The 15,333-nt window shown below is 35.1% G+C and overlaps 1 protein-coding gene across 3 annotated transcripts in view; it reads right to left on the bottom strand.

The window, feature by feature from the left end:
* Positions 1 to 15,333, bottom strand: part of TPR (translocated promoter region, nuclear basket protein) — a 66,680-nt gene that overhangs the window by 35,941 nt on the left and 15,406 nt on the right. For all 3 annotated transcript variants that reach the window (XM_047839670.1, XM_047839669.1, XM_047839671.1), the window contains 11 exons: positions 14,612 to 14,838; positions 13,765 to 13,928; positions 12,980 to 13,113; positions 12,745 to 12,893; positions 11,570 to 11,732; positions 9,802 to 9,936; positions 9,171 to 9,311; positions 8,085 to 8,250; positions 6,956 to 7,122; positions 6,033 to 6,185; positions 5,437 to 5,553 (listed from right to left, as the gene is read on the bottom strand). In XM_047839670.1, coding sequence (XP_047695626.1) covers positions 5,437 to 5,553; positions 6,033 to 6,185; positions 6,956 to 7,122; positions 8,085 to 8,250; positions 9,171 to 9,311; positions 9,802 to 9,936; positions 11,570 to 11,732; positions 12,745 to 12,893; positions 12,980 to 13,113; positions 13,765 to 13,928; positions 14,612 to 14,838 — 1,716 coding nt within the window. The remainder of the gene's footprint in view (positions 1 to 5,436; positions 5,554 to 6,032; positions 6,186 to 6,955; positions 7,123 to 8,084; positions 8,251 to 9,170; positions 9,312 to 9,801; positions 9,937 to 11,569; positions 11,733 to 12,744; positions 12,894 to 12,979; positions 13,114 to 13,764; positions 13,929 to 14,611; positions 14,839 to 15,333) is intronic.

Below are 15,333 nucleotides of genomic sequence, written 5' to 3'. Positions count from 1 at the left end.
TACTTCTATCAGTATCAGTTAACACCAAACTTTAAACCAAAGACTGTAACAAGAAATGAAGAAGGGCACTATATCAAAATAAAGGAGACTATCCAACAAGAAAATCTAACAATTGTAAATATTTATGCCCCCAACATGGAAGCATACAAATATATAAAACAATTAACAAAAACATAAGCAAACTCATTGATAATAATATAATAACAATAGAGAACTTTAACTACTTACATCAATGGACAGGTCATCTAAGCAAAAAGCAACATGCAAACAATGACTTAAATGACACACTGGACCAGATGGACTTAACAGATATATTCAGAACATTTTATCCTAAAGCAGCAGAATACACATTCTTTTCTAGTGCACATGGAGCATTCTCCAGAACAGATCACACAGTGGATCACAAATCAGGATTCAACAAGTATAAAACGACTGAGATCACACCACCACACACCATGCATATTTTCCAACCACAACACCATGCAACTTGAAGTCAACCATAAGAAAAAATTGTGGAAAGGCCACAAATACATGGAATTTAAAGAATATCCTACTAAACAATGAATGGGTCCACCAGGAAATTAAAGAAGAAATAAAAAAATACATGGATGCATGGGGCGCCTAGGTGGCTCAGTAGGTTAAGTGGCCAACTTCGGCTCAGGTCATGATCTCACGGTCAGTGAGTTCAAGCCACGCGTCGGGCTCTGTGCTGACAGCTCAGAGCCTGGAGCCTGTCTCAGATTCTGTGTCTCCCTCTCTCTGACCCTCCCCTGCTCATGCTCTGTCTCTCTCTGTCTCAAAAATAAATAAACGTTAAAAAAAAAAAAAAATTAAAAAAAAAATACATGGATGCAAATGAAAATGAAAACATGATGATCCAAAATCTTTGGGATGCAGCAAAAGCAATCACAAAAGTGAAGTACACAGCAATATAGACCTATCTTTTTTTTTTTTTTTTTTAATTTTTTTTTTTCAATGTTTATTTTTGGGACAGAGAGAGACAGAGCATGAACGGGGGAGGGGCAGAGAGAGGGAGACACAGAATCGGAAACAGGCTCCAGGCTCTGAGCCATTAGCCCAGAGCCCGACGCGGGGCTCGAACTCACGGACCGCGAGATCGTGACCTGGCTGAAGTCGGACGCTTAACCGACTGCGCCACCCAGGCGCCCCTAGACCTATCTTAAGAAGAAAGAAAAATCCCAAAAATGCAACCTAACCTTATCCCTAAAGGAGCCAGAAGAAGAACAAATGAAGCCCAAAGCCAGAAAGGAAATTAATAAAGAGCAGAAATAAATGACAGAGAAACAAACAAACAAAAAAATATCAGAGTAGATCAATGAAACTAGGAGCTAGTTCTCTGAAAAAATTAGTAAAATTGATAAACCCGTGGCCAGACTTATCAAAAAGAGGACCCAAATAAAATCATGAATGAAAGAAATCACAACCAACACAATAGAAATACAAACAATTTTAAGAGATTATGAAAAATTATATGCCAACAAAATGGGCAACCTGGAAGAAATGGATAATTCCTAGAAAGATTAAATTCCCAAAAGTGAAACAGAAAGAAACAGAAAACCTGAACAGATTGATAACCAGCAAATAAATTCAATCAGTAATAAAAAATCTCCCAATACAGAAAAGTCCAGGGCCAGATGACTTCCCAGGGGAATTCTACCAAACATTTAAAGAGTTAATAACAGGGTGCCTGGGTGGCTCAGTTAGTTAAGTGTCCGACTTCGGCTTAGGTCACGATCTCATGTTTTGTAGGTTTGGGCCCGCGATGGGCTCTGTGCTGACACCTTGCTCGGAGCCTGGAGACTGCTTTGGATTCTGTGACTCCTTCTCTCTCTGCCCTTCCCCTGCTCACACTGTCTCTCTGACTCTCAAAAATAAATAAATGTAAAAAAAAATTTTTTTTTTAAAGAAGAGTTAATAATACCTATTCTTCTCAAACTGTCCCCAAAAATAGAAATGGAAGGAAAACTTCAAATCTCATTCTATGATGCCAGCATTACCCTCTGATTCCAAAACCAGACAAAGACTTCACTAAAAAAGGCAAATACCCCTGATGAACATGGATGCAAAATTCTCAACAAAATACTAGCAAATCAAATCCAACAGTACATTAAAAGAATCATTCACTGTGATCAAGTAGGATTTATTCCTGGGCTGCAGGGGTGGCTCAGTGTTCGCAAATCAATCAATGTGATACACCACATTAATAAAAGGGTAAAAACCATATGCTCCTTTCAACAGATGCAGAAAAAGCATATGATGAAGTATAACATCCATTCATGATAAAAACCCTCCACAAAGTAAGGACAGAGAGAACATACTTCAACGTAATAAAGGCCATATACGAAAACCACAGCTAATATCATCCTCAATGGGGAAAAACAGAGCTTTTCCTCTATGGTCAGGAACAAGACACGATGTCCATTCTCACCACTGTTACTTAACATATAGTATTGGAAGTCCCAGCCACAGCAATCAGACAACAAAAAGAAATAAAAAGCATCCAAATTGGCAAGGAGTAAGTCAAACTTTCACTATTTGCAGATGACATGACACTTTATATAGAAAACCCAAAAGACTCCACCCAAAAATTGCTAGAACTGGTACACAAATTCAGTAAAGTTTCAGGATACAAAATCAATGTACAGAAATCTGTTGGATTTTTATACACCAATAATGAAGCAACAGAAAGAGCAATCAAGGAATCATTCTCATTTACAACTATACCAAAAACCTTGAGATATCTAGTAATAAGCCTAACCAAAGAGGTAAAAGATCTGTACTGTGAAAACAAGAAAACCACACAACACTGATGAAAGAAGCAGAAGACGACAAAAAGAAAAAACATTCCACACTCACGGATTAGAAAACCAAATATTGTTAAAATGTCTATACTATCCAAAGTAACCTATACATTTAATGCAATCCCTATCAAAATACCAGCAGCATTTTTCACAGGTCTAGAACAAATAACCCCAAAATTTGTTTGGAACTAAAAAAGACCCCAAACAGCCAAGGCAATCTTGAAAAAGAAAAGCAAAGCTGGAGGCATCACGTTTCTGGATTTCAAGCTATAGTCATCAAGACATAATGGTACTGGCACAAAAACACACACAGGGCAACAGAACTGAATAAAACCCAGATGTATGTAAGACAGAATATCCTAAGGAAAAAAGTCTCTTCAACAAATGGTGTTGGGAAAACTGGACAGCAACACGCAAAACAATGAAACTGGACCATTTTCTTAATGCCAAACACAAAAATAAACTGGATAAAAGGCCTAAATGTGAGACCAGAAACCATCAAAATCCTAGAGGAACAGGCAGGAACCTCTTCTGACATTGGCTGTAGCAATTTCTTACTAGATATGTCTCCTGAGGCAAAGGAGACAGAAACAAAAATAAACTTTTCAGATTTCATCAAAATACAAAGCTTCTGCATGATGAAGTAAACAATAAACAAAACTAAAAGGTAATTTACAAAATGAGAGAAGATACTTGCAAAGAACGTATCTCATAAAGCGTTAGTATCCAAAATATATAAAGAACAAACTCAACATCCAAAAAAAACAAATAATCCAGTGAAGAAATGGGCATGAAGTGACACTTTCCAAAGAAGACAGCCAGGTGGCTAACAGACATATGAAAAGATGCTCAATGTCACCCGTCATCAAGGAAATACAAATCAAAACTACAATGATGGGGAGCCTGGGTCGCTCAGTAGGTTAAGTGCTTGATTTCGGCTCTGGTCCAGATCTCACAGTCCTGAGACTAACCCCTGCCGTCCAGCTCTGTCCTGGGTGTGGAGCCTGCTTAGGATTCTCTCTCTTCCCCAATGCCCCTCTCCCTGGCTTGCGTGCTCTCTCTCGCTCTCAAAAACAAAACAAAACAAAACAAAACAAAACAAAACAAAACAAAACACCCCAATCTACAATGAGCTATCACCTCACACCAGTCAGAATGGCTAGAATTAACACCATAGGAAACAACAGGGTTGGCGAGGATGAGGAGAAAGGGGAACCCTTTTACACTGCTGATGGAAAAGTACAACCATTCTGCCATTCTGGAAAAATGTACAGGTTCCTTAAAAGTTAAAAAAGAACAACCCTATGACCTAGTAATTACACCACTACAAGATATTTATAAATACCTTTTGTATCTGCAGATATAAAAATACTGATCTGAAGGGACACATGCACCCCAATATTTATAGCAGCATTTTCAATGATAGCCAAATTACGGAAAGGGCCCAAATGTCCATTGACTGATAAATGGATAAAGAAAAGGTGGGGTGTGTGTGTGTGTGTGTGTGTGTGTCCGCGCGCGCATGATGGAATATTAACCACAAAAAAGAATGAAGTCTTGCCATTTGCAATGATGTGGGTGGAAATAGAAATTATCATGCGAAGTGAAAGAGTCAGAAGAAGACAGATACCATATGATTTCACTCATATGTGGAATTTAAGAAACAAAACAAATGAACACAGGAGGCAAAAAAGGAGGAAAACCAAGAAACAGACTCTTAACTATAGGGAATAAACTGAGGGTTGATGGAAGGAGGTAGGTGTGGGGGATGGGCTAGATGGGTAATCTCTAAAGAGAGCACTTGTTGGGATGAGCACTGGGTATTGTATGTAAGTGACGAATCACTAAATTCTACACCTGAAATTAATATTACACTATATGCTAATAATTGGAATTTAAATAAAAATTTGGAGAAAAAACAACCACTCTAACAAAAAAAAACTCAAAACAAGGAAGAAATATGAAAGAATTGTTCAAAATGAAACTTATGAAGATGATACAACAAATTGCAACAGGCTTTATAAAATAAAAGCTAAGAACAACTCCGATATGTAAAATACATGTGCATACACATACATAAACACAAACTTAAAGTAAACAAAAGGAAATAAGAATAATTTATTTGAATATTGAATTATTGATACATTCTTTTATTTTAATTTGCAATGTTACACTGTTTGGCAATAAGCCAAGGATAATTTTTGTCTAATTTACCTTTGAAGTATTTTCCCCTGTATTCCACTTCTGATGTAATCTTCATACATGTACATACCATATATATAAGCAATAAAGAACTATAATCAAATGACTATTCATATACCACTCAAAGATGAGAACATTACATGTCTTCCCATTCTATTTCAGTTTTACTATTACTGGTACTTTTATATTTTTCCCCATTTGTCAAGGTTGCTTTGTTAATGGTTATTGCACTATTTGCTTTTAGTCTTCACATAACACTTTTCAGCTGATCTTAGTGCAAGTTCCACAATGGTGAAAATAACTGTATTTCTGTACGGTTTACCAATCCTCAAGATGCAGTAAGATACTCCAAGAACTGCTCCCTAGGATCAAACCTCATTTCTCAATAACTGGCTACATGATCAACACTTACTTGTTCCTGACAGTCACGTCTGGCTTGCTGTTCATTACTCAAAGCTGTGCTTGCTCTCTGAAGAGCTTCTTGTACTTCATTCTGAACGCTGTTAAGTGTTTTCTTTAACTCAGATAACTAAATCAGAAGAACATTAATTAAAACCAGGGTTAATTGCAAGACAATTATTGTAATAATTAATAAAATAACCAGGGTTATTTTAAAGACAAATTTTTAAAATCCTACTGGCCCAAACAGACTTACTAAATTTAAAAAGATAACTTGAGGTAATACTGCACAAATTTCACAGGCTTATGTTCACTCCTTACTAACATCTGCAAAAGTTAATGCTCAGGCAGAGAGGCTTATAAAAAACAGCACTGATATCTACTACCATAAAGTAGTCTAAAATACTCAAAAGGAAACACATACGGACCTACAAAGCAGTGTAAAACATACAACTAAAATTGTTAAATATGTGTCCATTCAGTATCAGTTGAAATGAACTGGATGGTAACTAATAAGCTACTTAATACAAATCCTTACACACACACACACACACACACACACACACACACACACACAGACAGATTGATATGGCTAATAATCTAATTTACCTGTTGTTCCATACTTTCTATGGCTTTTCTCTTATCATCCTGAAGTTCCTGTTTTTCCTTCTCTACTTCCATCAACTTCTTTTCCAACTGTGTCTGAAACTCAGCTGACTCTTTTAAACGAACTTCAATATTCTTACGTACTTCTTCTGTCACCTTTACCACCATCCAGGTAATAGAATACAAAAATTATACACATCTAAAATTATACAATTAGTTTCTCTAAATCTAAACTTCACAAGTACTAAAATTAACATTTGCTTTGTATTAAAAAAAAAAAAATCTATCAGGATGCCTGGTGACTCAGTCAGTTAAGCATCCGACTTCAGCTCAGGTCATGACCTCACAGTTCATGGGTTTGAGCCCCATGTCAGGCTCTGTGCTGACAGCTTGGAGCCTGGAGCCTGCTTCTGATTCTGTGTCTCCCTCTCTCTCTGCCCCTCCTTGCTCTCTCTCTCTCTTTCTTCTCTCTCAAAAATAAATAAAGATTAAAAAAAAAAACTTAAAAAAAATATCTATCAATGCTAATCAGTTTTGAATTTTGTGTGTTTTGTTTTATCTGGCTTATTAGACTGAAGTATTTTTCAGATTTAAAAGGTAAACACAATGATATCCGTCAAACTCATATTTACTATAGTACTTACACACAGCAGGCTTTTATTTAAAAAAAAAAAGTTAAGAGGGATCTGGGTGGCTCAGTTGGTTAAGTGTCCAACTTGGGCTGAGGTCATGATCTCATGGTTTGTGAGTTCGAGCTCCATGTTGGGCTCTGTGCTGACAGCTCAGGGCCTGGAGCCTGCTTCAGATTCTGTGTCTCCCCTCCGCCTCTCTCTCCCTTCCCTGCTCATACTCTTATCTCCCTCTCAAAAATAAATAAACATTAAAAAAAAAAAGTGCATTCAAATTAAATTTAAAATTGAATATACCTGTTTTTCCTTGTTAAGAGATTCTTCTAAACTAGTAACCATTGCTCGATACTGTTCCACATTACTAGTACTTGTTTTGAGTCTCTCCTTCAAATCATTCACCTGCTCTTCTGCTTGCCTTAGCTGACTCAGAAGATCATCCACATCTTCTTTGTTGCTAGGCTGACCTAAAAGATTTAAGAGCTCTCTTAAAACTGACATTTTAAATGGCTGTTATCAGAGAGTTTATGAAATTAGGATTAAGGCTCAAATGTAAAAGTACTTATCTTGAAAGTATATTTGAACACACACTAAATACCAAAATAAAAACAGGTATTTCTCCAGAATATTATTTCTTCAAAAAATCAAATATTTGAAATCTGCCATTACAAATATTACAATGAAGATATTTAAAAGAGAAGAATAAACATTTGAGCTAAATTGAGGAAGCTACTTGAAGATATTACCAGGTTACTAATTTACTTTTTTAACATTGTTTACTCTAAAACACTAAATCTCAAATTATTTAGTCCAATTTTCATTCTAAAATCCATGGAAAAGGAAGAAACTACAGATTAAAAAGGATGTTTTCTTATCATGTGATGTATCAATATGGACTATTATCGGATAATTACACATCCACTTATGTATCATATATTTACACATCTTAAGATTACCTGGACCAAAGGCTTTGCATTTGAAATGGTACATTCACAAAAAGAAGCAAAATCTAATGAAACAAATCTTTTACCTAAGGCTATCAATGAGCAATGATTATGAATACTACTCTAAAAGAGACCAAACAAATGAATTATTTCTGCAAGTGACCCTTACTACAGATTCAACAAGGGAGAGTTAAAGATTTAAGTATTAATCCTCCTCAAAAGAAACATTTTACAAGTATCAATAAATGGTTTCAACAACTGGAAAACTGGTCAGGTGCCATGCAGAACTATTTCCAGTCTTCTGAGTCTGCAAATTTATTAATTTAAGCCTAAAACAGCTTTTCTATATGAAGAGTAAAAGGTTTTGTTTTTTTTTTCCTCTTTTGCTATTATCCAAAAAGAACATAGGTTATTTATTTACAGGGTATGTTATGAGCCTCAAAAAGTACTTTGTTATCACTTTACTTATTTATTAGTGTATTTACCTTTGCCAGTTCTCTGTGAGGACTGAGAAGCAAGCTGAACTTCCATATTACTGAGGTGCTGTTTTAATGTAGCAATTTCCTTTTGAGCATTTTTTAATAGTTCTTTTGTGTTATGATGAAGATTTGTCTCAGTATCCAGTTGTCTTTTTGTATCCAAAAGTTGAACCTAAGAAGAAAAGATACATTAACCCCACAAACACTATCTTTCAGGTAAGCAACTAGAGGTTCACTTTATTATTTTAAAACACTTTAAACTCTGGCCAACATAGAGTAACAGAAATCAGATACATCCTCCCGTCTGAAATAACTGAAAAAAAGAACTATGATACCTGAGATAGGAAACAAAAGAAGCAAGCCCTGTAATTTCCCTAGCTTCCTGTGTGTTTAGGCTTTGACAGAGGGAAAGGGAAATAAGGCAGAAGCAAGCAGACTCCTTGAACTGAGAACACATAAACGAGAGTACAGGCAGACTAAATTAGTTGCTAATTCCTAAGATAGACTATCACAGAGAGCTGCACTGATAGAGTACCCAAGAGATTTGCAGAGGATCCCTGTTGAATATTCAACAAAATAGTCATCAGTACATATATGTGAAATTACCCCAGACAGGCTTAAGAATCATCCAAAGAGACTGAGTGAAGAGTGTCTGGTGTTCACAGAGAGTCAGGAATAATGCCAATTACCAGCAGCCAGAATGAAAAAACTCATAATTCACTGGACACTGGGACTAGTATACAGGAAAGTCTTGCCTCAATAGTGGGGAATAATTAGTTACAGACTGAGCACTGCTTTGGACCTGCCTAAAAAATCATAAAAAGCAACCCTCAAGAGAAGCAAATTATTTTCAATTGCTGCATCCCAGAAAAAAACACGGGATTTATAGGAATATAAAAATATCCAGCACCCAATAGGATAAAACTCAAAATATATAGCACCCAACCAAAAATTATTAGGCACACAGGAGGCAAGGAAAACTAACAGCTTCTTCAAAACCATGCTTCAACAGGAAATGACAGTGTACCTACATACCAGCTTCATTTCCAGAAATAAACAATCTATAGAAATTCATAACACTAACAGACTCACATCTAGATTTCTAGTAAGTGTATGCCTTTGTTCCACCTCATTTTCCAACTTCTTCTTTAGATGAGATATCTCATGTTCCAGTTTTTCTATCTGGCCACTAAGCCTTTGTTTGGTTTCCGTTTCAGATCGCTCTAATATTCCCTAAGATAAAAAAAGATTTTTTGGTTATGCTTAAGAAAGAAATTAAAAAAGTAATACAGAGAAAATGAAAGGCTATAGAGCATTACAACCCATTTCTACATGAAGAAATTAAAATCTAGAACATTCACCAAAAAAGTCTTCTGACATTTTTTGTATTAAAATATCTACTTAATAAAGGAAAAGAGACATATTGCAATAGTCATTCAGACCTCCTGAAGTTTTAAAATAAAAAATAAAAACAAAAATTTAATCTTGTAAACAACTCAACTGCACAGGACTCTGTAAATATAGATTTGAGGGTGAAAACTGCTAAATGCATGGTTTCAATCAGTTCTCTTTCAAGGTTTTATTTATATAATGCATGACAAAAGTGACAGAAAAATGTTCTAATTAAGAACCTGAGAGGATGCAATGTTAAAACTACTTATTTAACTAGAACATTTTTTTCTACAGGTGTTTTTTGTTTTTTTGTTTTTTTTTTTTTGGTTACCTGAATTGTTTGCAGATTAGTCAGCAGCAAGTTTTGCCCTCTTTGTTCGGCTAACAAAGACTCTCTTTGTTGAGAAAGGCGGACTTCGGACAATTTAAGCATCTCCTTTTCCTTTTTCAAATTTTCTGCTCTTACCTTGAGGCAAATACAAGTAAAAGAAAAAATTTAAAAGATCCCTCATTGTTATTTCTTTTTTTTTTTTTAATTTTTTTTTAAACGTTTATTTTTGAGACAGAGAGAGACAGAGCATGAACAGGGGAGGGTCAGAGACAGGGAGACAGAATCTGAAACAGGCTCCAGGCTCTGAGCTGTCAGCACACAGTCCGACGCGGGGCTCGAACCCACGGACCGTGAGATCATGACCCGAGCCGAAGTAGGCTGCTCAACCGACTGAGCCACTCAGGCACCCCCCTTCATTGGTATTTCTTAATGCTAATTAGAGACGAGGACATTTCTTCATTACATAAGAATTTATAACTCTTAATTTTCAGGTGTTAAAATACGAAGCAAAAATTATGGGAATATCAATAGACCAAAGGAAAAAATCTTGCAATTACCACAAATACTTAATGATTTCTCTGCTCTTAACAAATCAGACTTTGAAACAGCCAACAAAAAAATCTAAAACATCAGAGTAAAACAAAATTGCAAAATTTTGCTACCTTCATACCTACATATTATTAAATTATGCAAGTTTTAGAATCAAAGCTTGGTTTCTAAGTATCTGGTTTGAGAATGATGACGGATTTATTTCCATTTTTTCTGCCTCATGAAGAGTACACTCTGAGTCTCAGGAGATTTGGAAGGGTGCTCTGAAAACAAATATCCTCAAAGTATTCATAACTACACCATAAATCATAAATGAGCAATCATAAAACTTACTCTCCCAGTTTGAAAAAGTGATGCTGTCCATTCCCCACAAATGAGTGGAAACATAAAAATGAAGGGATATAGCCAACAGAATTAGAAAACCTAGGTATAAGTCCCAACCAACCCATCTCTCACGACTATCTCAAACAGGAAATCATTTAAGTTTTGAGTCTGTTTCTCAACCGGTAAAATGGGGGACAAGTGCACCTAGCTCACAATGATCAGAAAGTTGTGAGACAACTTTACAGAACAGTAAAACATTAAATAGAAATTCATCATCAAGAATCCAGTATAGTTGAAAGTACTGCCAATTTCTAGTAGATATTTGTATTCATGTTGAAATTCAGAAATATAATTTAATGCTAATAAGATTTTTGTATTTTTGTCACAAATGAGCAAGAATGAATGAAATATTCATTTGTCTGTTAGAGAAACAGTGATTTACAAATTTAGTATGAAATGGAAGACCTGTAAAGAAATCTTAGTCCAGAAAAACAAATTTCTTTCCCCATTTAGTTTTGATAGAAATAATCACTAAACTGATGCACAACTAGGTATTTAGAAACTATGCTAATAAGGATTTGAAATCAGGGAGCCGGGTGTCAGTCAGTTGGGCGTGTGACTCTTGGTTTCAGCTTGAGTCATAATCTCAGTTTGTGGGTTCGAGCCCCATACGGGGCTCTATGCTGGCAGCATGGAGCCTGCTCGGGATTCTCTTTCTCCCTCTCTCTGCCCCTCCCCTGAGCGCACGTACACTCTCTAATAAATAAGTAGACTTGAAATCCATAAACCGCTCAAACACCTGTATCATACCAACCAGTGGAATCAAAGTAATAACTAAAGAACACATGCCAAATGCAATTTACAATGCAAATCAGATGAGGGAAATTGGTCTCACTTCTGCAACAGCCAGCTTTTCATTTGCTCCTCTCAAATCTTGCGTCATTGTATTGATAATCTGTTCCTGCTTTTGAGTTGTTGCAGTAAGTTTCTGATTTCTCTCATGTAGGGATGTTATTTCTCGACGATATCCTTCAACATTATCTTGTAACATTTCATAGCTTATGTGAGAGAAAAGAATTCCATTAGCAACTGAAATACTGAATCCTAGCTTATTCCTTGAAGAACTTTACAACAGACTAATTTCACACGATTAACAATATGAAAAAAAGTACCTTGTGTAATAATGTAAAACCTTCAACTCCAAATTTAACAGTTAAATTCAAATTCTAAGTAAACTTTAAGTTCTCATTTCATGCTGAATTAACTTTTTAAGCTAGATTTTGATTCTTTTTAAGCTAAGAATTTTGATCACATTCAAAATAGCACCAATATAATGTTGATACATGAAACACCCACCACGATACAGAACACAATTTATTTATGCATGGTTGGAGTTTTGCAGATCCTTTTTTCCTCTATAATTCTTTCTATTATGTGCTTGAAAGCCTACAAATGGCTGGCTACAGTTATCAACATAGGGGAAAAAAGGTGCTTATATCTGGGGTATCAAACTGTTGGGACTGTATGGAGGAAACAACCTGCCATATGCTTACAAAAACCTAGTTTTATCATGTAGTATACAGAAATACATTTCATTCTAACTTACTAAACTAACAAGTATTTGACAGACCTACTAAAACTATAAAATGAGGTTTACTATTACTTTTATAAATGACCAAGAAAGTGAATTTTCTTAAAATTAACTGTCTAGTGCTTGCTTCTCTTCTACCTAGAAAAGGCTGAATAAAATTTGCTCACATTCTTCTCATCCTCTTATGCATTTATGAAATAATTAAGTCCTATAGAAACAGTAGATTGTTCAATCTCAGGAAGGAAAACCAGCAACATTCTTCACATCAATTTCAACTTATTAAAAAACTACCTGGCCTACTTAGGAAATGCCCAAGAGAATCATTAATCAATATTCAAAAATGAACCCCTACAGCCCTGGATTATAGTCCACAAATGAGTAAATTTTTGCAAACTAATCCTTGAACTGGATTCAACTGAATACTGAAGTTCAGACTATTTTTACTAAGACTATTAACTTATGAATAAAAGAAAACTTACCGTTTAGAAGCAAAATCTAGTTGTGTAGATATTTTGGTGTTTTGTGATCGCAAATCTGTAATTTGATCCTGAAGTTTCTCAAGCTGCTCGTTTTGTATTTTTTCATTATCTGCCTTTTCTTTTTTGTAATTCTCAAAAATTTCCTGCAACTAAATATTGATGAAATTATTAAAAGATGACCACCTGTGTTCTCAAAGATTCTAACCAAGATAAAAGTGTCATGGTGTGTTCTTACCTGTTTAAGAGCAGCCTTTGCTTCTATAGCCTCTGCTGACTCAATTACAGGTACCGGAGCAGGAGTGGAAGCAGTCTGTGATGTACTTGAACGTTTCGGAGTTGATGCAAGAGAAATATCATCTAAACTTGAAGCTTCAGAAATGTAAAAGTAATAATGTAACATCTCTTTGTACATATGGCATTGCCAAAATAAACAAGCTCGACTTATTTAAATGAAACAGTAAGATTACAGAGATTATGAAAGAAGGAATCTAATGAACAATCTACCAAGATCACTTTCCGTTTCTGGTTAGAGACAATATTTGCAAATGAAATGGTGAAACAAGACATAACTAAAAGGTCATGGAGATGTAATGTATAGTATGGGAATATGGTCAGTGATAGTGAGTTAACTCTGTATGGTGACAGAAGGTAACTAGACTTATAGAATGTGGGAGTCAATTCATGTTGTATGGAAATGTCAAATCATTATGAGGTACACCTGAAATTAATAGTATATTGTATGTCAACTATACTTAAAAATAGACAAATATAGTAATTCATGGATTCTAAGATGCACACTTGTCAACAATGGTCAGAATTTCTTCTTTCTTAGTCATACCTAAAACGATTGTATGTTTTAGGATTGGTGATGTCATGATCGATCAATCACATATAGTAGATAAATTTGAAGCTACCATCAGTAAACACTGCTTATGTTGCAAAATCTATTCTATAATATACATTTAAAAAATACTTCCCAAAATTACTTGGAATTTTTTAGGATAATATGTAAAAACCTACCTTGTAAAGGAATGGCAACTCCTGTTGTTTGTGACAACAAAATACGGTACATATCACGCTGACGAACTATAGAATCAACAAGCTGCATTTGATGTTGTCGTGACTCCCGGAGTTGTTCTAATTCAGTGAGGGCATTCTCAAGTTTTAGCTGCAGCTCAGTGATTCTGTAGGAAAAGAAATCAGTCTATTTCACATGACTGAGATTGAGTTATAACATCTACTATAAATTCTACTGTATTTCAATAAACTATAAATTAATAAGCATTTTACCATCTATCATTAAGCATAATGTTTTGTCTCTCTTATCCTTTCCTTCTTCTGCTGGTATTTTAAGAACCACTTTAAAAACCTCCACCATACAGTACTCAGGTACTCACCAATGTCACCTGAAAAATCTGTTTGCAAAAATCAAACCAATTCCACTCAGTCCAAATCTCAGTCTTCTTAGCCACTGCTCTTTCTCTGGCACCAAACACATTTTTGGAAAAAATTCATTACTCTGCTTGAGTAATTCCTACATTACCTTCTCCATGAAGCCTGGTCTGTTTCCTTAAACCTAGGCTAGGTCCTCCACCTCTACACTCTCAAAGACAGACTTCTAGCCATTACAGCACTGAACACACGGGCCTAAAATTATCCTACTTATTTATATACCTTATTCTATCTTACCATCAATCTCATCCACAAATTGAGATCCCTAAGAGTAAAAAAAAATTTTTTTTGTATTGTTGCTCAATTCTTTTTTCCGTTAGGTCATCATATTCCCAGTTTACAGCACTATTAAGGACACGTAAGAAGTTTTTAATAAATATTTTTGCTAAACAAACTGAGGTAATCAGTTGCTTACTTGGATGAAGTTGTTTCTTGTTCCTCTCTTTCTCTGGTTTCCCCAAGTTCCCTAAGGGCCACTAAGAGACGTTGATTTTGCTGTTGAAGTTCTTCAATATTTCTATAAGACACTAGATGCTGTGATATTACTTCAGATGAACTACTTATATCAGCGGAGCTCACTTCCTCATCACGAATTACATGATTACCCCTTGCTTCCTCAAGTTCCATCAAAAGCACTCTAATCTAAAAACAAAATTTTAATATATTATCAAATAGCATTGACTTTGATTCTGGAAATGTTTAGAATAAAAATTTTCAAATGAAAATATTACTTTATGAAAGCCATCAATATTAAATTATCTTAATATCAAGATTGTTTTGGATATTAAAACTTAAATTTTAATGGGAAAAACTATTTTTCATTTCTATAAAAGTGTCAATGAAAGCTGTTGTTTTTTTTAAATCACCAATTCACAATTCTAGAAGGATGGTCCCATTTTTGTAAAACAGTGGCCAAATAAAACACAAAGAAATATATACCCGTGTGTGTGTATGCTTGCACTTGCATGCTTATGTATATATTGTATGGTGCGGAAGAAGGACAGCATGAAAAATAGATTTTAATTCCATTCATATGAGGTTTTCATGTATGTGCGTAAACCTACACATAAAATTGAGGATAAAATATATGAACAAGATAGATCTACATTCTTGACTTACTCAGTTGGAAAAAAAAAG

This window comes from Prionailurus viverrinus, chromosome F1 (genome assembly GCF_022837055.1).
Source record: "Prionailurus viverrinus isolate Anna chromosome F1, UM_Priviv_1.0, whole genome shotgun sequence".
In the NCBI taxonomy this organism is placed as follows: domain Eukaryota; kingdom Metazoa; phylum Chordata; class Mammalia; order Carnivora; family Felidae; genus Prionailurus; species Prionailurus viverrinus.
The sequence above is the reverse complement of the archived record's forward strand: the minus strand, read 5'-3'. Positions and strand labels throughout refer to the sequence as shown.